General features: G+C 41.7%; 2 protein-coding genes across 2 annotated transcripts in view; both read left to right on the top strand.

The window, feature by feature from the left end:
* Positions 1 to 12,934, top strand: part of LOC123245820 (cytochrome P450 4Z1-like) — an 18,741-nt gene extending 5,807 nt beyond the window's left edge. The window contains exons 5-8 of the mRNA XM_044674817.1: positions 5,096 to 5,229; positions 6,941 to 7,005; positions 10,107 to 10,189; positions 12,766 to 12,934. Coding sequence (XP_044530752.1) covers positions 5,096 to 5,229; positions 6,941 to 7,005; positions 10,107 to 10,189; positions 12,766 to 12,934 — 451 coding nt within the window. The remainder of the gene's footprint in view (positions 1 to 5,095; positions 5,230 to 6,940; positions 7,006 to 10,106; positions 10,190 to 12,765) is intronic.
* A 4,864-nt stretch (positions 12,935 to 17,798) lies between these two features.
* LOC123247492 (cytochrome P450 4A5-like) overlaps positions 17,799 to 27,604 on the top strand; it is a 51,194-nt gene continuing 41,388 nt past the window's right edge. Inside the window, exons 1-3 of the mRNA XM_044676401.1 lie at positions 17,799 to 17,990; positions 23,247 to 23,388; positions 26,730 to 26,774. Of these exons, the coding sequence (XP_044532336.1) occupies positions 17,799 to 17,990; positions 23,247 to 23,388; positions 26,730 to 26,774 (379 nt within the window). The remainder of the gene's footprint in view (positions 17,991 to 23,246; positions 23,389 to 26,729; positions 26,775 to 27,604) is intronic.

The raw sequence follows: 27,604 nt of genomic DNA, 5'->3' as shown, positions 1-27,604 counted from the left end.
AGAGAGAGAGAGGGAGGGAGGGAAGGAGAGAGAGAAGAGAGAGAGAGAGGGAGAAGAGGGAAAGGGAGAGAGAGAAGAGAGAGAGGGAGAAGAGGGAAAGGGAGAGAGAGAAGAGAGAGAGGGAGAAGAGAGAGGGAGAGAGAGAAGAGAGAGAGGGAGAAGAGGGAGAGGGAGAAGAGAGAGAGGGAGAGAGAAGAGAGAGAGAGAGAGAGAGAGAGATTCAAATGTTGGCCACTCCCTCTCATTCCCCTCTGTTTATAAAAGACTTCTACTTTTACATCCCCTTTATGTGAGGGAATTTTTCCCCATTCTTTCTCTCCCTTCTTCCCTCCCAGTATATTTCTCTTCCACCTTTGTCATTCTTCTTTTGAAATCTTCAAAACATTCTAGAATCACTCCCAGGCGCTCTGTCTAATTAAATTCTCTCTATGACCCCAGAATAATGCTAGACTTCTGAATGGATGAATTACATGAATCATCTTTTCTTATAAGAATACAAAGAGTTTAATCTTATTTAGTTCCTTGTAAACACTCATTCACATTTCCCTTTTTGTGTTCTCTTGACTCAGTATTTATATGTCAAGGATCATACTTAGCTTTTCTCGGTAAATTATTCTTTTTTTTTTTTTTTAACCCTTGTACTTCGGTGGATTAACCCATAGGTGGAAGATTGGCAAGGATGGGCAATGGGGGTCAAGTGACTTGCCCAGGGTCACACAGCTGGGAAGTGGCTGAGGCCGGGTTTGAACCTAGGACCTCCTGTCTCTAGGCCTGACTCTCACTCCACTGAGCTACCCAGCTGCCCCCTGGGTAAATTATTCTTGATTGTAAGCCTAGATCCTTTTTGCCTTCTGGAACGTCATATTCCAACTTTTCTACTCTTTAAAGAATTAACTGCTAAGTTTTGGGTGATTATGGTATTTGGTTCCTCAGTACTTGAATTCTTTCTTCCTAGATGTTTATTTTTTTTTTTGACCAGGGAAATATATTTGTGGAAGATTTCACTTTGAGGATTCTTTCAGAAAGTGAATGGTGGTTTCCTTCAATTTCTACTTTGCTCACTTGTAGCACTGGGAAATTTGAGCAGTTGCCTTAATATTTCTTGAAAAATATCTTTGCTCTTTTTTTTGCTGATGGCTTCCTAGTAGTCCAATTATTATTAAATTATCACTCCTCAAGAAGTTTTCCAAATCACTTGTTTTTAGTATGAGATACTTCACATGTTCTTTTTTTGTGTGTGCTATTTGTTTTTAAATTTCTTAATGTCTCACAGAATCATTGCATTATATTTGGTCAATTCTAACTTTCAAGAAGTTTATTTTCTTGGATAAGGTTCTCTACCTCTTGTTCCAAGCTTTTAATTCTCTTTTCAAATCTTTCTTTCATTGCTTTCCTTCCTTGTTTCTCATTTTGCCTCTATCATTTTTATCTCCCTTTTATCTATTTTTTCTCTCTTGCTTTAACTCTGCTGATAATTCTGGTTAAACTTTTGTTCCAGTTGCATTTTTATTTTGGGCTTCACTCATAGATAATTTTGAGCCATTCTCTTCTTCTGGGTTTGTGTCAAGAACTTCCTTGTTGCTTACTACCTCTTTATGGTAGGAATCTTTTTTGTTTGCTCATTTCTCCAGCATAATTATTGACTTTGGAGTTTATACTTAGTATTGGGCTTTATGTACTTGAGGGGAAGGAAGACTGAATTCAGTTTCTGTCCTCTTATATATATGCTGTTTTAGAGCCTGAAAACTTTCCATTCTCCTAGCAAGGAGCAAGATGCTCCATGACAAAGTCTGCTCACTATTCTCTTGGTCTGAATTCTGAAAGTTCCCAGCTCAGGTTTGGGTCAGTCAGTTTGTCCTTGTCTGGAAGTGTCAGTAGACTATTTCAAGATTCAGCCACTATTAGCTCCCTGGAAGGCTCTGAATATTCAGAGAGACTGAACTGCAGGATTTCTTTTGGTCTGCTACCTGCTTCCTCTCTGAGTTCAAGGGGAGAACTGAGTCCCTGCTCTCTTCCTAGGATTTGAACCCAACAACTACTGTTTGTTCTCCAACTTGTTTCTTGGGCAGTACATTGCTAGAAGTATACTAATGACAGCTCCTTCCTGCACCCCTTCAGCCCAACTCAGAACCAGGTAGTAAGTAGCAAAGCTGCCAGACAGCACTCATTCCTGGATCCTGAGCTATCTTAGAGATCTACTGAATCTCTTCCTACCCCAGTGCTTCTTGACCTGATGCTCAGTCTTTGAGTTCCTGGTCTCTGTAATTTTCCATACAATGCCCTTCTGGCCAGACTACACCTCAGCGTACATAAAGCTCTCTGTATGTCTCCTTAGGCCAACTTGTGCTGGAAAAATTCTGAATTTTTCTTAAATTTTCCTATTAGAATATGAGCTAGTGTTTTTTAGATCTTTATGGATAAGTTTGGTGGGGGAGCTAAACCCTACTTTTTCTAACTGCTCCTAGATCTTCGTTCAGCCTCTAAAAGACTTTTTCCCCGTTTTTAACATTCATTTTTTTTATTTTGAATTCCAAATTCTCTCTCTGTCTCTGTCTCTCTGTCTCTGTCTGTCTCTGTCTCTGTCTCTGTCTGTCTCTCTGTGTCTCTGTCTGTCTGTCTGTCTGTGTGTGTGTCTCTCTCTCCATCCCCTCCCCGACTCATTGTGAAGACAAGAAAGACAACACCTAATATTTTTCAGAGGCTAGATAGAAACATATTCTTGGGAAGATTCTAGATGAAGCTTGCTTCACACCTTTTCAGAATGAACCCTATATTTTCAGATGTGAATAATACATGAATTTGTTTGGCTTGGTTATCCTTATTTGTCAACAGGAGAGTTGTCATTTGAAGAGAAAGAATCATAAGAGGAAAAGTAGGGAGAATGATATGGTGATATTTAAAAAGGAAGAAAATAAAAAAGAACTTTAATGAAGTACTAAACAATACATACTGTAATAGGGAAATAGGTTTGAAACATTTTGGAAGCTTAGAAAAACAGGCCGGAGCTGAGATTCCAACTGGAACACAGTGAACTCTCTAAAAAAATGCAGTTGGGGGTTTTGAAGGAATTGCGGAAAGCCACTGACCTGAGAGACCTGTGGATTTGGGTATCTCTAAGCAACACCTGAGACCTAACAACTAGCAGGATCAAGGAGTAGAGGTTGAGATTTCTGACTTGCTTGGTGGACAAGCAAAGCCAATCTCCCCGATTTCCTCTAAAGAGTTATTCAGCTGGTTCCTGTGCTCTTGGAGTATACTTGGACTACATTAGATCAAGATCATCAGATCATCTCCATGAGATCCCATTTGTCCATTGTGTCTCAGCTGCCTATTTAGAGTAGTGTAGGGATTTCCCAGATCTTCAACTTTTAACCCCAAGTCTGATCCTTAGTGTTTTAGGTTAAGTGTGACCTCTCCCATCATTTCTAACCCTATAGTCAGTATTAAACCTGTCTTTATAAATCTTTGGTCCCGGTCTACTTGTTAGTTTCACAGACTCCCAGGCTAGGTGGATCTGTGGTGGCAGTTGGTATCAATTGCCAATCCATAATCTCCCATTCCTTGATCTTTGGTGGGGTTTGTGTTTCTCCAGTTTGTTAGTCCAGTCTGTTATCCCTGTCCAGTCAGTCCTCCTTCTCCCCTTTCTCTAAACCTAGTAATATTAAAGTAACCCATTAGAATTTCCCCATAAGAATACACAAGGCAAAAAACTGTTCAGGAGAGCACACAGAAAGCCTGAGCAGTGTCAGTACTATTATGTTAAATTTAATACATACTAAAAATGTGTAGATAATAGAAAAAGAGGTCTATATTACCTCCTTTGATCCTTACAACCATCCCATGAGAGAAGTATTCTTACTTTCACCATTTTACAGCAGAGAAAATGGGGTCTTAAAGAGTTTAAGGGACTGGGATAGAATCTCACAAGTGCTGGCAAAAATGGAATTTGAACCCAAGACTCTCTGAATTCATTAGTCCACCTTGCTTTTTATACTGAATGCTTTTTTCTAAATATTTACTTTATTAATATCATCCTAATCCTAAACATTCACTTCTAAGTATTTCTTCAATAATAAATTATTTGTGTTATTAATAATGGAAGCAATTACAGAGCATATTCAAAATTGGTTTTGATTTGACTTTGAACTCTACTCTTGGTTTCCTTTTCTGTCAATAACTCTCATTTTGAAAGTTCTTTGTGGTTTATAAAGCATTTCTAAACCCTTACCTATTTGTTAGAATCAACACTGTTTATCTGTTCCAAGGCAGAAGAGTGGTAAGGGTTAGGCAATGGGGGTTAAATGACTTGCCCAGGAAGCGTCTGAGGTCAGATTTAAACCTAGGACCTCATTTCTCCAGGCCTGGATTTCAATCCACTGAGCCATATAGCTACCCCCAATGTATTTTCCTCAGGACAATCTTGAGGGAAAGAGAGCAAAGATTATTCTCTCCATTTTACTGCTAAGGAAACTAAGGCTTAGAACAGATGAATGATTTGTGACTTTGTGGCAAAAACCAGAATGGAACCAAAGACCTTTAACTGAAAGCCTGATATTCTAGGAACTAAGACCATGCAAACCAAGTTAGCCCTCTGGCAATGATCTGATTTAGCAGAAGTTAGGAAACTGGGTATTCCCATCCTGCCTGGCTTTACTTGCTCCTAACCAGAGCATGCAAGGAATGAGGAATATCACTTTTCAAAGTGATCATCTTTTCTAACTTACTTTGTTTAAATCAAAGTTGTTGAGCTGAGTTGTCTCCCACTTTCCTCTGCTCAGCTACACAAAAGCATTGTACAAAATGGGCCAAAGATCATAAAACCAAATTGGGAGATTGAGAATGGGTCAAGAAGAAGACTGAATGAAGCCAAGTTGCTTTTGTCTGGGGAAACCACAAAGACAGATTTGCCAGAGTCTGCCCTAGATTCTTTTTCAGATGAGGTTTCGATTAGATTGACTCTGAAGTTCCTTGCAATTATGAGATTATAGGAATCTATGTGTGGAATGCTGAAATTATACCAGTCCTTATAGATATAAAGGAAACCCTAGCTAATGCCTTTCCTTCCTTCCTCTTTCCTATCTGTGCTCTCTTACAGGGACCATCTTGTCCAGATGACATACAGCACCATGTGCATCAAAGAGTCTTTCCGCATGTACCCACCTATCCCCAAAATAGCCAGGCATCTCAGCAAGCCCATCACTTTTCCCGATGGACAGTCTTTACCTTCAGGTATGTCCCTGTCTACCCACTAAATTCGTTTTCCTTTATAAGTTTCCTTTATAAGGTCTTGAGGACCAGAAGAAACAGAGTCACCAAGTTGTTGGGTTTCTTGTCAAACCAGATGAGGACACTCAAAATACCTGACTCTGATCTGAGTACATGTTAAGGACTCAGTTAAGGACTGATTTTTCAAAGGCACCATATAAACTTGGAGCAAAGAAGCAAAGGCATGGTAGCCAGTTTCCAGGGAAGACAGACTTTCCAGAAGCACAGAAACTCAGAGTTGTAAGGGACCTCCTTAGAAGCTAACCAGTCCAAACTGGACCTGTATAAAAATCCTCTCTACATTGTCTTCAACAAGTGTTTTTTTCTCTGACTGAAAGTTTCAAGGAAGAGAACCTACAACCTCCAGAGAAAAGCCCTTCCACTTGGGCTTGGGTCTAACAATTAGGAAGCTTTTCTCTCTATCAGGTCTATAGTAGCCTCTATGTGATACCTTTACCCTTTTACCTTCTCCACTATCCTCCCCTACCCTCCTAGATCTTCTTTTTGGGATCAAGCAGGAAAAGTTTAACTTGTCTTCTACATGGCAAGCCTTTGGGTAGTTGAGGACAATTAACTCTGAGTCATTTCTTCTCCAGGTTTAGATGATGCTTTTGAAATTAGTCATGATTTATTCAGTGCTTCCCACGATCCTAATCCTGTGCTGGTCATCATAGAGCTTAAAGTGTAGGAGAGGAAGACAGGCACACAGAACATACATGAAACAACAGTGCTCATAGAGAGGGCACTATATGCCCAAGATGCTAAATGCAAAGTAAAATGGGATCAGGGTAAGGAAGAATGAAAGACAGCTAGTCACAATGGGAAAGGGTTTGCACAGGTGGGAAGGAGTTCTGGGAAATCTTCAGGGAAGAGACAATCTGACTGTTCTTCATATATGTTCCCCTAGCCCCCATCCATATGCTTTTGCACAAGATGATCTCTGAACTCTGATGGATCCCCTCCTCACTTCCACCTCTAAAAATTCCCAGGCTCTGTCAAGATGCAGCTCAAGCAGCACTTTCTACATAAAATCTCTCTCAGGCCTCACAAATGTTCTTTCCTACCCCACATGCCCAACATGTTGAATGCAACATAGAATAGGATCAGGGAAAAAGAAGAATGAAAAGACAGCTAGTCAGGGGGGAGGGTGTGCATAGGTGGGAAAGAGTTCTAGGAAGTCTTCAGGGAAAAGATATTCTGAGTGTTCTTCTATCTCCCATTCTTATGCACAAGCTGACCTCAGGCATCTAATGAGTCCCCTCCTCTTTTCCACCTCTAAGAATTCCTAGGCTCTGTCAAGATGCAGCTCAAACGCCACTTTCTAAAGCATCTCTTGGTCCCCACAAATGCTTTATCCTACCTCACAAAATCATCTTTCATATATGTTGTGTTTATAACATATCTATATCCAAATATTTATCTATATCAATTAAAATGTATATAAACATATATGTTTCTAAATATGTGTTGCATCCCTCAGCTAGATTATAATCCCCAAATATCAAAACTGTTTCTGTTTATAACCCCAGGTACAAAGCTTCCAAGGTAGTTAATAAATCTCTCTCTCTCTTCCCCCAACTCCCTCTTTCCTTCCCTCTTGCTCTCCTTCCTCTCTCTCTCTCTCCCTTCCTTTCTCTTTCCCTTTCTCCTTCTATTTCTCCTTCTCTCCTCTTAGACTTAATTGTGATCATGAACATCTGGGCCCTGCACCACAACCCTGCATTCTGGGAAAACCCACAGGTATGATTATTCTTGAAAAAAGCGATGGCATGAAAACCTTATTTTTGACAGCTGACAATTGCTCTTTCTATATACATGAAATAGTTCTGAGGGCCTGTATTTAAATCCTACTTCTGCTATTAACTCCCCCTAGGAAGTTAGACAAGCCTTTCTCTTAACCCCTCTGAGCCTTATTTCCTCTTTTATAAAATGAAGGAGGTGGACTTGATAACCTCTGAGGTGCCTTGTAGTCATTAATCTATAAGAAAATGTATTTATGATCCAAGGCTTAGTATAGTACCTGGTAAATAGTAGGCTCTTAATAAATTCAATCAGACTAGGGATTATTTCTAAAACTGGAGTGATTTTCATTAAAGTAGGTCATTCCCCTACTGACATCAATCATGAGGTATTGGTTCTATTAATTATACTTAATTAATTGAATCCCAAAAGAAGTACTTCCATGGGCATAAATCATTACCACCCCTCACAGCTGATCCTCATGAGTTGCTTGAGCTCAAAAAAATCCACACCTAAAATCAAATCTGTGCTGATGAGCTTTTCTGCCGTGTCCCAGGCTGATTATCAGAACATAAACACGAAGTCTGTTGTCAGGTCCATGTTTAAAGTCTTCACAACTTAGTAAAACCAACAACACCTGTTACTCCACCGCCAAAACCTTCAAGAACCCAAGAACACCTCCACAGCATTGCAAAGTTTCAGAGAATGGTGTCAGGGGAAGGGAATATAAAAGGAAAAACTCTTCCTCTGTAACACTCCCTCAGGGTTCAGTTACCGGATCCACACCATCACCATCGAGCGTATGTTAATATTCTCAGAAAACTTTATAGGTGGCATTTCTCCTAAATACTAACATAAGCACCCACCAGTGGGCTTTCCTTTCACAATCAGCCAGGAGATTGATCTTTAGCATAGGCCTTCCTAACACAGTATTGAACAAGAAAAGCAAATATAACCATTTCCCTAGTGCCAGCATACTCTCCCATAAATGTATTCAGAATCTAGGAAAGGAGAAGAATGGGCACAAACCTAAGTTAAAATAGTAGTGAGACATTCTGACTTTACTTGGGGGGAGGGAAGCAAATGTGGTCCCAAATGTTTATTTCCAAACACTTCATTTTTAGTTGAACAGCCTTTCAAAGAGCATAATGTCTCCATTTGACTAGTGGCTCATATAGACTTGCTTCTCCTAAGGTGGAGTATCTAGGTGGGAAGGTCCAATCTGCTGCTGCACTGGGCTGGGCAGGTCACCCAGTGGCTGGGTTGGATCCTTCCTAGTCTCTGCTGCTTTGAGGATAGACTGAGATGTCACTAGTAGGAGCTGGACAGGGCCAGGCTACCTTGAAACCGAGCCAAGCCGGGCTAGTTGTTTAATGACTGGGTGCAGCATCTTTATACTACAGGCCAATCTTCTGGTCTCCTCGCTTTCTTCTTCAATCAGCAGATGCAATAGTTTTTTACTTTGCCCACTGCCTTGGCTTGCATTCTTCTGTTGGAGTGTCACAAAGCTCTTTCAGCTAGAGGATCAACATAATCTTCTTCCCTTATCATTTCTGGAAGGAGATGGGAAAAGCCTTTCCTTTCTTATCAAGGGATTCTTCTGGGCTTCAAAGCCACTTCCCTCAATAAGCCACTCCATGGTGTCCGTAGGATTCATTTGACTTCAGTCATTTTTACCTCCAATGCTCCTTTAGGAATCTTGTGGAGATAAGTGACTGGGACACAGACATGAATAAAGTCTAAGCCCTGGAGGCAAATTTATTTCTTTGGTGTCTTTATAATCAACTGAAATGCTACCCTTTTTAGGGTAGAAAATGTTCATTTTGGTCTAAAGGATTTCCCCTGTACATTCCACCGTCTTTGTCTTTTAGCCCCTGTAGACCTTCAGATTTCATTGACATCTCACTGGGATACACACTTCTGTGTCTGTCCCATGGAATTTGTTGGGTTGTCTATAGGAGAAGAGGGAGAACGCTACTTAAATAATTCATTAAAGTCCTCCAAACCCCCTCTTGGGGTGAGGATATCCTTCCTGGGTTCTGATACTTTGCCATGAGAGAAGATCTCTGACACATCCCGCCCATCTGGGAAATCTCCAAGTCTAAGCACCAGTCTGAGAATGGATGGTGTCGTGTGGATCTTATTCCCAATGATTAGTCAAGGTAAAGCCAGTAAAAGCTTGTCACTGGAAGGATGGCCGTGAGGTGAGAGACTTTTCTCAGCAATTTTACCTTCAAAGTAATGGAGGAGTTGTGATAGACATGAGAGACCAAAGGCCCCCACTGATGAAACACAAACTCTTCGAAGTATCGATATTGCTAAATTCCAAAGTAAACTAATATAAATGCCCCTAATGGCCAATAGAGCCATGGATGATCGAGAGAGAAGATGTCCAACACGAATTCCGCTGCAGAGTCCACAAACAAAACCAGAAATTAGAAAATGGGCCCAAGTTCAGGCTGCCAAGCCAGCCATTCAGGCCTGCAAAGGTCCCCTTACATCTAAATTATCTCATTCGTCTAAGCCTCTCAAAACTCACTAAAGAAATTCTCTCCTTTTCATGGAGGCCTGACTAAAGCCTATCAGGATTAAAGATTCAGTATATGAAGTGGGTAGAGGATTGTTTGTGTCTCAATTATAACTGGTAACAAAGCTCCCACCTGCTCTTCTTAATATGAGGGTGCTCTTTTGTAGAGGTTTCTGTACAGATAAAAATAATCTGGCTAGGAGGCAGCTGGGTGGCTCAGTGGATTCAGTGTCAGACCCAGAGACAGGAAGTCCTGGGTTCAAATTTGACCTCAGACACTTCCTAGCTGTGTGACCCTGGGCAAGTCACTTAACCCCCATTGCCTATCCCTGACCACTCTTCTGCCTTAGAATCAATGCACAGTATCAATTCTTTTTTTTTTTTAAACCTTTACCTTTCATCTTGGAGTCAATACTGTGTAAGATGGAAGGTGAGGGTTTAAAAAATAATAATAATAATCTGGCTAGTTTATTCCAGAGTGTGTGCAAAAAGCTTTTTGGATAAAGTTTAGAACTTGTGTTCTTAGCAATGGAATCCGCTCGTTGTAATGGGGGCATGTGGGGTCTCTTTGCAGGTCTTTGACCCTGAAAGATTCACCCCAGAGAATACTAAGAAGAGACACCCTTATGCTTTCTTACCATTTTCTGCTGGGCAAAGGTAAGGATGGGACAAGTTATTATACACAGGTACTGTGTTGAAAATGTAAAGAAGCTTTATTTGGAAGTTGCTTTCTCCCTTCAACTCCTCGGCTCCCTTATAGTCGTTATTCCTTTGAATTAAATTAAGATATTAACTTTTTGCTTTGATAGTTGAGACATGCTGCCTGTGAAGATATACTCACATGTTTGGTTTTCTGAACCAGTTATTCATTCTTCGAATATTTATTACATGCCTGCTGTATGCCAGGTATAACTCCTAAGTGTCCCCACATCTGGGAATAAAGAGATAACAATGAATCAGTCCTTAGCTTGAAAGAATATTTAATCTATTAGTGTTGGAAACTAGGACATGAATACAAAGAAGAGGAGTAAGTGGAAAGAGGACAGACTCTGGAGGCAGGGGACTTGGGTTCAAATCTGACTTCTGACACTTATCACATATTTACCATGGGCTAATCACTTGATCTTTCTTGATCTGTTTTCTCAACTGTAATTTATGCTCAGTGGCCTCAGAAATCCCTTTCAGCTCTAGGCCTCCGATTCTGTGGTTCCACTTTACTCTCCCAGCTGGGAGCACAAAGGTAAAAGTGAAATCATCCTTCCCCCTAAGGAATTTACTTTTGACTGGAAGTGGGAGTTAGCATTTGAATATAGATCTGAGGAGACTATGACCAGAACACCTGGTTTCAAATTCTACCTATGCCTTACTAAGCCTCAGTTTCCTCATCTGTAAAATGTGGGGATTAGATTAAATTACTTCTGTGGTCCCTTCTAGCTCTGCATCTATGAGCCTGTGATTCTAATGAGAGTACAAAGCAGGGAGAAAGTCAAAGAAAGATGGAGAAAGATACTTTCCATTGGAAGATCTTGGAGGAAGTGACAACTCAACTGATGACCATTCTGAAAGACAGGGATAAGTAGGAAGAGAGGAAGAGACACAAAAGACAGAATGTCAAGTCTGAGGAACAAAAGTTCATCCTGTTTGGCTGATATGCAGAGCATGTGAATAGGAGTAAAGTAGGAGAAAGTCTGGAAATGTTGGGACTAGGCTGTAAAGAATCTTAAAAGCCAGGTTGAAGAGTTTGTATTGTATCCTAGAGACAGTAGGGAGGCACTGGAAGTTTCTGAAAATGGAACTTGGGGGCTATTCTCTTCCTTAACCACAATCTATTCCCCCTTACATTAGTCAAAACCACAATCTATTCCCCCTTACATTAGTCAACCATCCCAGAGAAAGTTGTGTCAGCCAGTCAGTTAATAAAAATTTATTAAGTCCCAACTATGTTCCAAGCAATGTGCTTTGGGATACAAAGAAAGATAAGAGACAGTCCTTGCCTTTAAGGCACTTGCTCACTTTAGTGGGAGAAACAACATACAAACTAAATCAACACAAGATAAATGGGAGGTAATTGACAGAGAAATGGCACTAGAGTTATGAGGGAATCAGAAAAGTCTTTTATGCAGAAAGTAAGATTATAGCTAAGACCTGGAGGAGGTCAGGGGAGCCAGGCAAAGAGGATGAGAAGGGAGAGAATTCCAGGAATGGGGCAAGTCAGTGAAAATGCCTAGAATTGAGAAAAAGAATGTCGATTGAGAGAAACAACAAAGAAGCCAATGTCCAGGGAGGGAGAGAAGTCTAAGAAGACTAAAAAAGTGTACCTGTTGAGGGGGGGCGGGGATGAGGGGTCATGTTATAAAGGGCTTTAAAAGCCAAACAGATGGTTTTATATTTAATCCTAAAAGTGATAGCGAGCCACTGGAGAAATGTGCCCGACCCAAGACAGATTAGGTCAGAGTGAAGTAATATAGCAAAGCTTTATTTAGAGGGAAAGAGGGGGCAGAGGGAGGTGGGAGGCTGATGGCAATAGAAGTGGCAGTGGAATTGGGGGGGAGGGGCCTGAGGAGAGTGAGGGAGGGAGCCCCAAACCAGTGAATGGCTAGGGCTCTCCACCAAGAGTGGAGAAGGGGATAATCTCTTATAGGATGGTTGTCTGGGATGAGGTAATCTATTTTGCCTCTATTGGTTCAGATGAGGTTACTTGGATGAAGTTAATTGTATGGCCCTGAGAGGGTTGGCTTTGGGGATGGAGGTAGTAGGTTCCCAGGCTTGTGCCCAGTGATATAGTACAGGCTGAGGGACAGGATTTTGGTGTTCTTCCAGATATTTCAATTGTAGCAGTTTCTGTCCCAGGCTTGGGCAGGTGCTGGGGGAAGGGGCTTTGGTCCCATGACCTATTCCCATCTTTTGATTTATATAAAAAGAAAAAAATGGGGGTGTGAGAAATGGAGGGGGGTGGTATTTGGGGGAGGGGCCATGAGTCCAAGGGGAAAATGGTTGAAGGTCTTCACTAGACTGCTTCCTGCTGAAAGAAAGGCATTGTGTCATTGGGTCTCTCATGGTCCCAACTGCATCCCTTGGTCTGGATTGATGTTAATTAGCTTTTAATTAATTTTAATTAATTAATATTAATTAAATTATTAACTTTTCACCCTTCAAAGGCAGAGTAAGTCAAGAGAAAGGAGAAACAAGACATGTTCATATCTCATTTTCTCTCCCTTCCTTTCTATCCCCAGGAACTGCATTGGGCAGCAATTTGCCATGGTTCTAATAAAGGTGAGCCTGGCCCGGACACTGCTCCGATTTGAGATACTTCCAGATCTTGAGAAGCCTCCAATCCCCTTACCCCAAATAATTCTCAAGTCTAAGAATGGCTTTCACTTTTATCTAAAGCCACTCCACTAGCTCAGTTGGTCCATGATAGTGGATATCATGATCTGATGGAAAAGTCATTTCAGCTATAGCTAGTGATATAAAAGCATGGGGCAGTGGGCAGAGGGTTTTAATCTTTTTCTGTTTGGAGTGAATTATACAGTCCTAGATTTGGGCAGGGGCTGAGAGACTGAGGGTTTCAAGGGAAATCCTTCCTAATATTTTACTTGCTTAAACCACTATTAATGATAGTGATGAACCTGGGTTCCTTGAATGATCCCAGAAATAAACCAGGGCTATGGTGTCTTGCAGTGCTAGGAAAAAAAGTTACTCAGAAAGTGAGAATTTCACTACCAATAATCCACAAAGCAGATAATCAAATGTGACTCTATTGCCATTTTATTTGGGCCATGATCAAAAGTGAGCAAAAGTTTAGACAGTATGTCTAGGTTGGCTTTCGAGAAACTAAAATATCTGGAACTAATGATATCGCTCAGAGATGCATGGTGGAAGGTAGAGTTGCCTAAAGAAAGAAATCTGCTGGATTGCTAGTGCAAGGAAGAGTACCAAGACACCAGAGTAGGAGTAGGAAAGGGTGGGGGTTGGAATAATTCCCTCATCACCAGACTGTGAATAAAAGCCCAAAAGATTCTGTTTAGAGGGAGAACATGCTATATGTGAGTTTTCAGTCCACCTGGCATTGAGGATCAAAGAAACTCTCATCAGGAGTAAGTAAATCTAATGAAGGCTGTGGACTTGAAGCTGGATGGTAGCTAGCATTTCAGTTCTGGTCTCTGCTGGGACTTTCCTGCACCCCTATGGTGGGGATGTGACTCAACTGGACTTAGCTGTGTGGAATTTTTCTCTCTGTGGGATCAGAGAAGGATGCTGAAATGCCTTACCTCCTCCAACCTTATACCTTTCACCTGGCCAAAACAGGAGACATTGACTCCAAAGTTTTTTCTGTTCTTTTTGTTTGTTAATAAGCTCTGATTTAATTAGTACTTTACAACTGGCTTACTATATAAATATATAAATAAAGTATTATCACTTACAATATCTTTGGAAGTATTTTTGTTTTCATTTTCTTTAAGTAGGGAATTGCAAAAGAAGAGAATGGTGGCTGGGCTTGATATGCTGTACAGGCTCAACAAATAGTTATTAAATCCAAATACCAAATGGGGATCAAGAATGATAAGAAAAAAGGTTGATTAATTAAAATTTTCAATTCATTTTGACAATTGGGCAGTCATGTATGACTCTTTGTGATCCCATTTGGGGTTTTCTTACCAAATGGGGTCAAGAAGAGTTGATCAACTATAATAATGGCAATGATACTATAGTGGTTTACAATTTCCATCTCCAGCTCATTTGATAGATGAGGAAAGGAAGACCAATAAGGTTAAGTGACTTACCTAAGGTCACACAGGTAGGACATATCTAAGGCCAGATTTGAACTCAAAAAGATGAGTCTTTCTGACTTCCGGCTCAGCACTCTTTCTACTCTGCCACCTACATGCCCAATTTTTATTTTTTATCTATTTTTTAATTTTTTTAATCTTATTTAATTGATTAATTAAGAAAAATTTTCCGTGGTTACATGATTCATGTTCTTTCCCTCCCATCTTCCCACCCACCTCCCAGAGCCAATGAACAATCCTACTGGGTTTTACATGTGTCATTGATCAAGATCTCTTTCCATATTATTAATATTTGCACTAAGGTGATTATTTAGAGTCTACGTCCTCATTGACCCATGTGATCAAGCAATTGTTTTTCTTCTGTGATTCTACTCCCACAGTTCTTTCTCTGGATGTGGATAGCATTGCCCAATTTTTAAATAAACATCCCCAAACAAGTTGCTCTGTGTGTGTGTGTGTGTGTGTGTTTTAAGCTGGATTCATAGATTTGGGGGATTTTTGTTCTGTTTTGTTTTGAACCTTAAGTATAACCAGTCACTACTAAAGCCTGAGTGAAGGCATATCTTCTTCCTGGCCCCTCTTCCACTGGTCCCATTCATATTCTGAGAAGGAGGCTGGGATGAATAGAGAGTAATATTGAGTAGAGAGAAATGAGTTGACTTGTGGATGGAGAAAAGAAGTAAAGACATAGAGAACATTATGAGATGTAAAACATAACTTTGACTACATTATATTAAAAAGGGGTTGCACAAACAAAAACAATGAAAGCAAGACTAGGAAGGAAACAACAAACTGGGGGGGGGGAATATTTTATAGCAAGTATCTCTGACAAAGGCCTCGTTTCTCAAATATGTAGAGATCTGAGTCAAATTTATAAGACTACAAAGCATTCCCTGATTGACAAGTTGTCAAAGGATATGAACAGACAATTCTCAGATGAAATAATTAAAGCTATCTTTGGTCTTATGAAAAAGTACTCCAAAACACAAATACTTAGAGAAATGCAAATTAAAACAACTCTGAGGTACCACCTCACACCTATTCAGACTGGCTAATATGGCAAAAAGAAAAACAATAAAAGACTTATATGAAGTGATTTAAAGTGAAGTGAGCAGAACATTGTACACAGTAACAACAATATTGTATGATGATCAACTGTGAATGACTTAGCTATTCTTCACAATTCAAGGACCCAGGACAGCTCCAAGGGATTCAGGATGAAAAAAACTTTATCTACCACCACAGAAGGAATAGAGTGAGTCTGAATGCAGATTGAAGCATACCATTCTTCACTTTATTTCCTTCATGAATTTTTTTGTTAGTGTAAGTGATATGTTTTCTTTCACAATATGATGAACATGGAAATATGTATTTTATGATAAAACATATACAATCTATATCATAGGGCCTGCTGTCTTGGGGACAGGGAAGGAAGGGAGAGAATATGGATCTTAAAATGTCAGAAAATGATTATTGAAAATTGTACCACTGGGGACAGCTGGGTAGCTCAGTGGATTGAGAGCCAGGCCTAGAGATGGGAGGTCCTAGGTTCAAATTTGGCCTCAGACACTTCCCAGCTGTGTGACCCTGGGCAAGTCACTTAACCCAAATTGCCTAGCCCTTACCACTCTTCTGCCTTGAGCCAATACACAGTATTGACTCCAAGAGGGAAGGTAAGGCTTAAAAAAAATTGTACCACCATGTAATCTGGGCGGGGTGGGAGGAAAATTAAAATAAATGAATGTTTGTTGTCATAAAAAATCTATTTTTACATAAATGAGCGTAATGTGTATGTTGAGGAGAGGAAAGTATTAGTAGACAAGGCAGCACTGATCAATTAATTTCTCACAACTGGGTTGATGAAATTAGGGATGGTAATTATGCATGGGATACCCATGGTTTAGAGGGCATGATCAGAAACTTCCTAGCTGTCTGACCTTGGACAAGTCACTTAACCACTCTATGTCCCTGGAGAAGGAAATGGCAAACCATGCCAATATCTTTGCCAAGAAAACCCCATGGACCGAGGTGCACAGGGTCAAAAAGAGTCAGGCTGAAATGAATGGACAACAACAGATACCACAAACATAATAGGATTTAAAATTCCAAACAAAGTGTCAAGAAATGCCTTCTGTACATACACTCTGCTACACCCTATTGACAAGATAGGCAGTTAGTCCATCACCCTTGATAGGCCCAGAGATTTGGATCGCCCCAACCACTGCCTTCATGGGTGCCTCTCTCCTCCTTTGACTGCATTTGTGGGCCCAGTCTTTCCACTGGTTCTAGAGGGCATGTCATTTTTATAGGGGAATATAATATATGTCACTAATATTCTTCCCCCAATTCTCAGGGCTTCCCTTCTGGACTGGCAACAACATCAGGCCTAGAATCCTGGGCTCTAAGATGCCCATGGGGCAGCTCCTAGGATCAGGGACTTCGCCCTTTGTACCTAGAACCCACCAACTCCCCACATTCATTTGTCAGCTGCTGTGGAAGAAGGAATCCTTTCACGTCTGGACTGATGGGGAAAAGACTGCCCCAGGCAAGTAGGTTTAAAGCTGCAGGCAGTTTCCAAACACCTGGAAGACCAACCCAGCATGTCGACACTTGCTGGACCTTTCTCTCTCCTAGAAGCCGGTTCCCAGAGTTCTCATGGGGATCCAGAGGAATGCACTGATTTTAGATGGTCTGGTCATCCGTGGATTAAATAATTAATTAATGGATTAAATGATTGAATACAGAATAAAACAAATTAAATAGAGAATAAAACAAAACAGATACAAAGGTACTTGGGGGAAGGGGAGCCCCAGAGACTGGGGAGGAGTTTAGGAAAGGCCAGCAAGAAAGGCCTGGAAAATGTCTCAAGCGTGTAGGGAAGGGTCGATGTCCTTCAGGGATTTTCTCATCCACCCCTTTTATTTGACAGAGCAGGGCTCTGGATCGCTCTCCCGAAGGCCCCGTATCACCCAGGGTCGATTGCTTTGCAAGGAAGGAAGCTGCCTGTCCCCTACTTTGGAGCGCCAGGAGCTTCCCAGTGTTCTGTTTTTAGCTTGGTTCTCCTCCGACTCCATCCCCGTCGGATCTGGAAAGGGGTCCTAATAAGATTCTGGCAGGGCTGCAGCCCCTCCTCCCCTCCACCCCCGCACCCCTCCCCCGCGCCCCCCAGCTCTTTCCCTCCGAGCCTCCTCTAAATCAGAGAGTGGGAGAGGAAACAGCAGAAGGATAAATGGGTGCGGACTGCAGGGATGTGAGGGAGCGCGGGAAGAGATGGAGGGAAGGGCTGCAGACAGACGGGAGGGGATGCAAAGGGAGGAGAGGAGGCTGGGAATACGGGGTTGGGGAAGGGGCGGGGATGTGCGGAGAGAAGGCGGAGATTGTCAGAGGGAGAGGGAGGGGAACTCAGCTCGCGCAGGAGAAGCTGCCACCCCGGACACCCGGCCTTCCCAGCTAGCATCCGGACACCGCCCCGAACCATGGGCGAGGGTAAGCTCCCTTCTTGGCTGGAGACGCACTGGACTCGGCCCTTGCACTTGGCCGTGACGTTCGCCCTCGCGCTGCTGCTGCTGCAGGTCGTCAAGCTCTACCTGCGGCGCCAGGGACTGCTGCGAGCCCTACGCCTCTTCCCCGGACCCCCTCCACACTGGCTCTTTGGGAACCAGAGACAGGTAAGCGGGGTGGGGGGGGGGGAGCTCTGGAGGGGCTCGGGCCGGCCGACCCGGACACCGGGAGGAGGAAGCTGCTGCCCTTGGCTCGACTTCCCGCGAGCGCAGTTTCCAGTCCCTTTGTAGGGGGCAGGAAGATGGAGAAGAGCCTAATGAGAGTCGCAAAGATCTATTCTAAGGAACCTCAGTGCACAGCTCTGGGCCTCCTCCCTCCTGCCTTACTAGAGGTCCCATTGCCCCTTTCCAAGCCTTTCCCTCCGTTCTCCCTGCTCCGGAGAACGGCCAGGAGAACAATGGGTATGGGTGGAGTCAGAGGACCTGGATTCCAATCCAGCCCGTGCATTTTACTACTTTGGAACCTTAGGCAAGTCGCTACCTCTTGGGACCTCGATTTGAAGTCACCCACCCAATAACTTTACTGGCAAACTTTCAAAATTGAGCCCAGATCTTCAAAACCCCAAATGCAGAGCTTTTTCCTTAGTACCCCATTCATCTAATTAAAGCCAACAAATATGTAGCACCTACTCTGTTGCTGGGCATTGGAGGAGACTCCAAGTCTAGATGAGCCCCAGCCACTGTCCCCAGAGAACTCATTCTATCACATATATGCCGGCGAGAGGGGCAAACACAGGGCTTCAAAATCCCACTGCAGCATTAAAGAAACCCTCACCAAAGAGGAAACTTTTGAGTGAAGCCTTATTGTCTGGAGACTGCTATGTTCAACTTGCAGGGCAGTGGGGCCTTTCTCTTAACCTCTGTATCACCTTTTTTCCAATCCACTGCCATTTGGAGAGACTTTTCCAATTTCCTCTGCTCCCCCTTCCCACCCACCCCAATCACAGGGCATCATGGAAAATCCACCTGACTTGTAGTCAGATAACCTTGCTTCAAACCCTTTCTCTCCCCCATTCTCTATCTGTGTGGGACCTTTAAGCCAGCCATTAACCACATCAGGACCTCAGGATCTCCCTCTCTAGATCTTCCTCTAACTGCTTCATTCATCAAGGAGTCCTAAGACTATGATTGCATGATTTCCATGCGTGAGGCTCTCCTTAGTCTTCAGCCACCCCTAAGCCCAAATTTCCTGGGGCTCATCCCCTTCCTCCACTGAAGTCCTACTAAAATGTCTCATGGAGCAAAGAGATGACTTGGGGTTCTTCAAGATTATGCAAATGAAGCATAACTTGTGGTAGATCTTTCTTCACTGGGAAAATTCCAAGTACATCCTGTTGATCTGTCACCTTAGGACCAACTGAACTAAATTTCCAAAGACATCATCAGATTGACCCTGAGGTGAGAAATCTTTTGGTCACAGCAGCTTTCAAAGAGAGTGTAGAAATGGAAAAGGGAGGGAATCTGTATTGGTTCTAAGCCCAGTCAGCTACAGTAGTGAACCACAAGCTCTTGAAATGGTGAAGTCAGTCCTTCCCTTGGTAGATTCATTATTATTATTTTTTTAAACCCTTGTACTTCGGTGTATTGTCTCATAGGTGGAAGATTGGTAAGGGTGGGCAATGGGGGTCAAGTGACTTACCCAGGGTCACACAGCTGGGAAGTGGCTGAGGCCGGGTTTGAACCTAGGACCTCCTGTCTCTAGGCCTGACTCTCAATCCACTGAGCTACCCAGCTGCTAGATTCATTATTAGTGATAATTATTAATGATGATATTAAGAGCATTTGTGAAACATTTTAATATTGGCAAAGTAATCTACAAGTGTTATTACATTTTATTCTTACAATAGACCTAGGGGATAATTATCATTATTATATTATTATTAATATCATTCCAGTTTTACAGATGGGAAAACTTAATCAGACAAAAGCTAAGTGATTTATCTGGATCACATAGCTAGCATCTTAAGAGGGATTTGTACTCGGGTCTTCCTGACTCCTGGTCCAGTCCTCTATGGACTAGAACACTGCCTAAATTCTTCTAATCTTTCAGAGCTGAGTCAGTCATCAAAGAAAAGAGATAAAGTAGGATGATTAAAAAAACTCAGCTCCATGTAATGAAGGTCCATAAGACTCCATTTAGGAAACTGAGATCTTTAACCTAGAAAAAGATACAGGAGATATGTTGGCTATCTTCAGGTAGCTAAAGGACTATAATGTGGAATGAAGATTAAACTGGTTCTGGTTGGGCAGAGGGCAGAACCAGGGACAATGAATGAATGTTATAGAGAAGCAAACTTAGAGTGACGGGGAAAAAATGCTGACAATGAGAGTTAATCCAAAGCAGAATGGACTGCCTGAGTAAGTGGTAGGCTTCCTCTCACTGGAGATCTTCAGCAATCTGCTACACAATGACTTGTTGGAAATGTCAGAGAAAGCATTTCCCTGGAGGTATATTTTAGACTGGACAGCCTCTAAGGACTTCTCATGGAGATTCTGGGAGAACGTTGGCATTTTCACCAATGCCTTTTTTGAATAATGTAATTTTATTATATCCATACTATGTGCAAAAATATAAGTGAGCTAGAAGTACGGGCAGGAAACAACTCATACCTTCAAGGAGCTCAGAATCTTATGGGATGAGGGAAGAAAGGTTATATACACACAAATAAGTATGATACAAGAGAGAATGGCATAAGGACAAAAAGGAATTTGAAATTCTGAAGAGATAATGTTGAAGTAAATATGGAAACCAAGAAAGGTCTTTTGACAAAATGCCATCTGAGAAGCTGTCTTCCATTTAATATAGAGCTAGGAGATATGTCCTCCTCACTTGTCCTTATATTTAAAAATTGGTCTACCTTTTCCTTGCTACTAGGGAAATATTAGTCAATTGTTGTTTGAGTCTATGAATGGTTGTTATGCAGTCATTTTCGGTAGCATCCAACACTTCATGACTTCATGTCAGATTTTCTTGGCAAAAATTCTGGAGCAGTTTTCCATTTCTTTTTCCAGCCCATTTTATAGATAAGGAAACTAGGGCAAGTAGGGTTAAGTGACTTGCCCTGGGTCACACAGCCAAGAAGTGTTTGAAGCCAGATTTGAACTCCTCCTGACTCTATGCCTATGCTCTATCCACTGAGCTACCTAGTTGCCTCTGTTTGAACCTAGACAATGATAAAATCCTATAGGGGGAGGGACTGGACTGAACTCATTATCTTTCCTCCTAAACCCTTCCCTCTTCTTGACTTCCCTATTACTGTCAAGGGTACCATTATCCTCCCAGTTAGCCAGATTGGAAACATCAATGTCATGCCTGCTTCCTCACTGTCACTCCATTGTCCTGAGTCTTGATGTTTATAACCTTCTCGATATCTATCATGTACATTCTGTCCTCTCCACTCACACAGCCACTATTCTTTGATGCTTCCAGCTAAAGGCATTCTCTACATTTATATGCTAAAAAGAATACTTCTTTACTGGGTACACTAGTAGAAGTTTATTAAAGATTTTATTTGTATTGGGAACTCTCAGTGAGAAAACTCTACCAAGGCAGGTTGGACACCTTCCCTAAACTTATAGTTTAAGGGAATTGCCTAGAATAATGAGAGCTCAAGTGACTTGACCAGGGACATGTAGATAGTGTATTTAAGAGGTGAGACTTAACCCTAGGTCTCCCTGTCTTGGAAGCCAGATCTCTCTATATTACAACATGTCGCCTCTCTATTAACAAGACTGGAATATGTAAACTTGATGATAATAGAAGCTAGCCAATATTCCTCAATGGCATATCAGTTTTCTTCAATCTTTGAAAGTAGTTGCTGCTTTAAATATATATATATATATATATACTTTTATATAAGTCTATGTCTTCTATGTTCCTTTAATAAACTTTTACTGATTTACCAGAAAACAGGGAGTGTCCTTCCTCTTAGCAGGAATTTTCTCCTAGAAAAATTGCTAAAAGCACATTTTCTACTGGTTGTAAGTGAAGAGTATAAAGTATATTAGGAGAAAGGAAGTTTCTTTTTAAAGTTCCTTTGGTCCAAGCCAAAAATGTTGGAAAAAATCAGTCACAAACAAGTTCATGTCATAGAAAGGGTGGTAAATGCTAGATGACATGAAGCTCTCAAAAGACAAAAGGAGACAGGAATTGAGTGGGAACACCAAATCCAATCCAATGCAGTCCTAAGTTTCTGATGTGTAATCATTTGTAAGTGCTAATAACTTTCTTTACTCTAGCTTTACCAGGTGCATCTCCACAGGGTTTGCTTCCCAGGATGATGGCTGAGGTCACAGGACTAGAAGCATTGCTATTCCCAAGACTCTTGGGTTCTAGGTCCTGAACTCTTTCCATCAGGATCTGAGGGATGGTCAAGTTCATACTGGGATGTTGATTTTCCTGGCATATAGCTGGCTTACCCATTCTCTATGTGGCACTTGGTAGAGTTGGCTGCCTCCCCTTTAATATACAAGTTGTTTCCCTGGATAATGGCTGGGCTGGGAGAAGAACTGGTAGTCTGGGAAGTGCTGCTATTCCAAGGACCCTGTGCCTATCTTCCTGTTGGAGGCGATTGGACAGCAGTTGTTGCTGGTAACGGTGAGGGAGATGGGTCCCTTCTTCATCATTATTTCTCCCCTCAAAAAATGGCTGTAGGGCTTGGGATAGAAGTAGTCCTGGTAGTTTGGAGACAGTAATATTCCCTACGCTTGGATTCAAGGTCCTGGTGTTTCTATTAGAGTCCAACAGGAAATAGTAATCAAAGTAGTTTGACTTGCTTGGCACATGCTACATTCTTTCTCAGCTCTATGGAGAATAGATTGGAGGGGAGAGATTGGAGTTTGGAAGGCCAATTAAGAAGCTGTTTCCACAATCTTAGTGGGAAGTGATATGGACCTGGGCTATAGTTAAAGCTATATGAGTAGATAGACAAGGACAGGTGGGAGAAATATGACAATATTGGCAAATGATTGGTAAAGAGATGAGTTTTGGAGAGAATTATTTTGGATCTACTGGATTTTAAATACTAATGAGATGGCAGGACAGAAAGACCAAGCAGACATTTGGTTAAACAGGTCTTGAATTTGTATTTCCCATTGCTCCAGATCTTCAGAAGAAGGCCTGAATGGTCATTTATCAAGGATCTAGTAGGGAGGATTCTTGCCCACGTATGGGTTGGATGAAGTACCTCATGTCCCTTCTACAGCTAAAGTTCAGAATCTATGCTCATATTTCTCTATTCAAGTACCCTGAGCTCATTCTTTTTGTGAAAAGTGGGGGGTTGGGAAGGTGTTGGAAGCCAAGATGGGAAGAAAGTTTCTTTTGGCAGGCTGCCCAAATTCACCTTTTTTCTTTTCTCATTGCAGTTTTACCTGGAAAAAGAACTCCAGCAGTTTAATGTGTTGCCAGAACAATACCCCTGTGCTCTCCCTCTCTGGGTTGGGGCTTTTCAGGTGCTTTTAAATATCTATGACCCAGAATATGCGGAAATTCTTCTGAACAGAAGAGGTGAGGATGTTCGAGTGGACCAATCCTGAACTGTTGGACCTTGAGAGAATGAGAGAAGTTGTCTGACAGTCCATGATCAATCAACAAGTATTTATGAAATACCTACTATGTGCCAGGACCAGGGGATACAAAGACAAAGGTGAACAGTCTTTGCCCTAAAGAAGTTTACATTCTAATGTAGGAACCACACAGGAACATACACACATATGCATGTATTCCTATGTATCTCCTCCATTATATGTAAGTTGTGTGTGTGTGTGTGTGTGTGTGTGTGTGTACAAAATAGATTCATACTAATTTGGGGAGGGTTAGAACTAGTAGCCAGGGGATTCAGAAAGGCTTCATGGGGAAGGTGGTTCCTGAGCTGAATCTTGAATGAAACTAGGGTTTCTATGAGATGGGAATAAGGCAGGAGTATATTCTAGGATTGAGAGACCTAGCCATCCCATGGAGATGGGAGATGGACTGATGTGTAGAGACAATAAAGATACCCTAGACCCATGGTGGTGAACCTAGGGCACGCATGCTGGAGGGAGCTGCTCCCTTCCCCCTCTCCACCTTGCCTGGTGACATTTGTCCACATCCCCCACCCCTCTGCCCATGGGAGGGCTTCCTCCATACCCCTGTCTGACATAAGGAGGCAGCTCACATGCAGGGTGAGTGTGCAGTTTGGGCACCTGGTCTCTAAAAGTTTTGCCATCACTGCCCTAAATCCTAGTGCATGTAAAGTGGGATAATCCATAATAAAACTAGTAAAGTAAATTGAGGTCAGATTGTGAAGACCCTTGAACACCCAACAATGAAGTTTACATTTCATCCTAATGGAATTAGTGATCCATTGGAGTTTACAGAGCAGGAGAATGAATGATCATACTTTTGTGTATTGGGATTTGGGAGAATCCCTTTGGCTGTTGTGGGGGGAGGGAAGACACTGATGATTCTCTTGGCAAAGTAGTTTGGGAGGGATGGCACTAGCACCTGGGCACTAGACCAATGTAGAAAAGTTTCATGTAGAATTGTACATTGTAAGATTAAAAATTAATATCCAAATACCCCAAGTATTTTATTTAATAAGATTTATTAACAATAACTTGAAGTAAAAGAAAATTGAAAAAGCTAGAGTAAAGAAAGAGCTAACTTAGCCATGGTCGTGAGAGAAGAGAGCGAGAGGAGGAGTTACAACAATACGTAAGGGTGCTACGTGCATGAAGGGAAAGGGATTCTGGGAGATGAGATCCAAGGGTTCAAGATTTTCTAATTACACATTATGCTCTTCATCTTGAAGGAAATGAGAGATTCTCTGAGGGAGAAGACAGGACAGAGGGCCTTCTCTGCATGGGGAATAACCAGGCCTGAGACACAGACATGAGAGGTGGATCCTATATATGAGGAAAAACATTGGACTGAAAAAAATAATTAAGTTGAGACAAAGTTGGAAAAAACTTTAAGAGAGCACAGCAGAAGGGTGCAGCTAGGTGGATTGAGAGCCAGACCTAGAGATAAAAGATCCTAGATTCAAATCTGGCTTTAGACACTTCCTAGAGCAAGTCACTTAATCCCCATTACCTAACCAAGGCTCTTCTGCCTTGGAATCAATACACAGTAGTGACTCTAAGACAGAAGGTAAGGATTTAAAATTTAAAAATTTTTAAAGACCATAGCAAAGTTCATATTTGACCCTAGAGGTGATAAGTCAGTGAAATATATTAAAGGCTACACTGATATGGAAGGATCATAGTTTTGGTAACATGGTAGGGGACAGAAAAGAATGAGGAGAGACATCAGACAAAGATTAACAAAGCTATCACAATAGTCCAGAAAGAGATGAAGAGACTATCTTTTACTTCTCTTTGTATCTCCAGCACTTGCCTGGCACGTAGTATGTGCTTAAAAATGCTTGTTGATTGATTGACTGATCTAAGATGGTAACTCTGACAGTAAAGAGAAGGGATCCCATTCCTGAGTTGTCATGGGAATAGAATCAGCAATATATGACCGATGACTGAATATGGGAGAGGAATGACAGGGAATGAGGAAATGAGGATGATATTAAAATAAGAACATGAGAGATTCGAAGAATCGTGTTGTCCTCCACAGAAATTGGGAAGTTTAAGAAAGGGGTGGTTTGTGGATAAAGGTCTTAGAGGAGGCTGAGATGTCCCTGGGGCATTCGGTTTGAAATAGCCAATAGGTGGTTAGTGAGATGGGGATGAAGCTCAGGAAAGATGGGCTAGACTTACAGATCTGTGAACCATCTACATAGCAATGATCACTCAACCTATAGATGCTTAAGGAATGTATGTACTACCAGTGACAAGTCACTTATGGTTTATATAACATTGGGTAAATCAGCTAATCTCTCTGAGTCTTAATTCCATCAACCATAAAATGAAGGGGTTAGATTAGGTGGCCTCTGAGGTTCTGTTTAGCTCTTTAATCCGACGATTCCATAGTCCTATAATTTCCATGAAACCCTCATCTTCTTTATCCAGAGAATATTCCCTGCCTGTTAAGGAAGATGATTAAAAAGCTAAAACTCAGAAGGTGACCTGGAGAGCATAAAATCAGTATAAAAGGCAAAGTATAGTGTTGTGGAGATATGGCTTATTCACGTTGTGAGGTGATGGATGATTCGATTCCAGGGCAGCATCCTGTAGGACACAGCTGTGTGGGGTGGGAGTAGGACAAGTTGCCAGCTTTGGTACCTTCCAGCTCTAAGTCTCAAAGATCCTAAATCTCCTGGTGGCAGCCTGTTTGCATTCCTCTCGCTGGTCACCTGGCAAGTGTTTATTTTCCAGATTCTGTTCAGATACTCATTGTCCTCCCTTGACCTTGAGTATTGGTTGCTATAATATACACCCCCCCATTCATTTCAAGTGACTTTAGGACAGGACTTTGTCCTGCCACAGTTGGGTAATTTTGTCATCATGAAATCATGAACGACATCATTTAGCCCAAGTAGTAAGTGGCAGAGCCAGGATACCTTCCGAGGTCTTCTACCTCCAAAGCCCGTATTCTAGTTGATGTAACAGTTCCCTCTGGGGTCTGAGCCTCATTCAGGCCAGCCGGTCCCTGGTACATTGCAAGGAATAATCAATAACTTAATGATCAATAACTTGAAGCCCTGTGTTCATCGCTTTGTGTTATCAAATTGTTAACTCTCTCTGCATTTTCCTATGATATCATGAACCCAGTTTCCCACAGGATGTTTGATTCTCCTTGTCCCACTTCCATGCCCGTTAAGCCCATTCAAAATGTAGATGCCCACAAACTTGCTCTGATGTTCAACACTCTGTTTCTGCCTAATGCCGGCCTTTTCTCTCCTGTGCTTGACTTTACAGATCCCAAAATACAGCATGGGTACAAGTTTATTATCCCCTGGATTGGTAAGTACCTTCTTCTCAGAGAGAATTGGGGGGGTGACAAGGAAAAAATCCTCAGCCTCAAGGAGCTTACATTGAATCACAGGAGCAAACGATGCACACAGATGAGTCAATACAAAACCTATATAAAGTAAATCAAAAGTAATTTCATGGGGAACACGAGAGCTAGTAAGATCGAGAAACAGTGGCAAGAAGATGGAATTTAATAGATCAATGTCGAATTGAACTATTGCACTTCAGCTAAAGAAAATCTGAACCTTTTAAAAATGGGAGAGAGGAAAGTGACTACAATGCATTTTTATGAAACAGTCTATAGAAGTTTTTATCAGAAATAAAAACAAACTGGGGCAGCTAGTTGGCTTAGTGAATAAAGAACCAGACCTGGGGTTGGGAGGACCTGGGTTCTTAGCTGTGTGGCCCTGGGCAAGTTACAGAATCCCCAAAGCCCAGCCATGACAGCTCTTCTACCTTGGAACAGACGCTTAGTATTGATTCTAATGCAGAAGGGAAAGATTAAAAAAAAAAGAAAAGAAAAAAGAAACTTGCTCTAAATCTTTATGATATCACTTCATCTTGTCTAAGCTACCTTTTAGCAAAATGTATTTTCTCTGATTATCTCTTTTAATTAGGTCTTATTTTGTTTTTGCTTTGTCTGAGATCATGATTGCCACCGCAGCCCTCTTCACTTCAGCTGAAGCATAATAGATTTTGTACAAACCCTTCATTTAAGTTGTCTTTCCATCCCAAATGTGTCTCATATACAATATATTGTTGGCTGCTGATTTCCCATCCGTTCTGTTATCTTCTTCAATTCTATAAATTAGATCATTCTG

This window comes from Gracilinanus agilis, chromosome 4 (genome assembly GCF_016433145.1).
Source record: "Gracilinanus agilis isolate LMUSP501 chromosome 4, AgileGrace, whole genome shotgun sequence".
In the NCBI taxonomy this organism is placed as follows: Eukaryota; Metazoa; Chordata; class Mammalia; order Didelphimorphia; family Didelphidae; genus Gracilinanus; species Gracilinanus agilis.
Note: the sequence above shows the minus strand (reverse complement) of the source record. Positions and strands in the feature narration are given on the sequence as shown.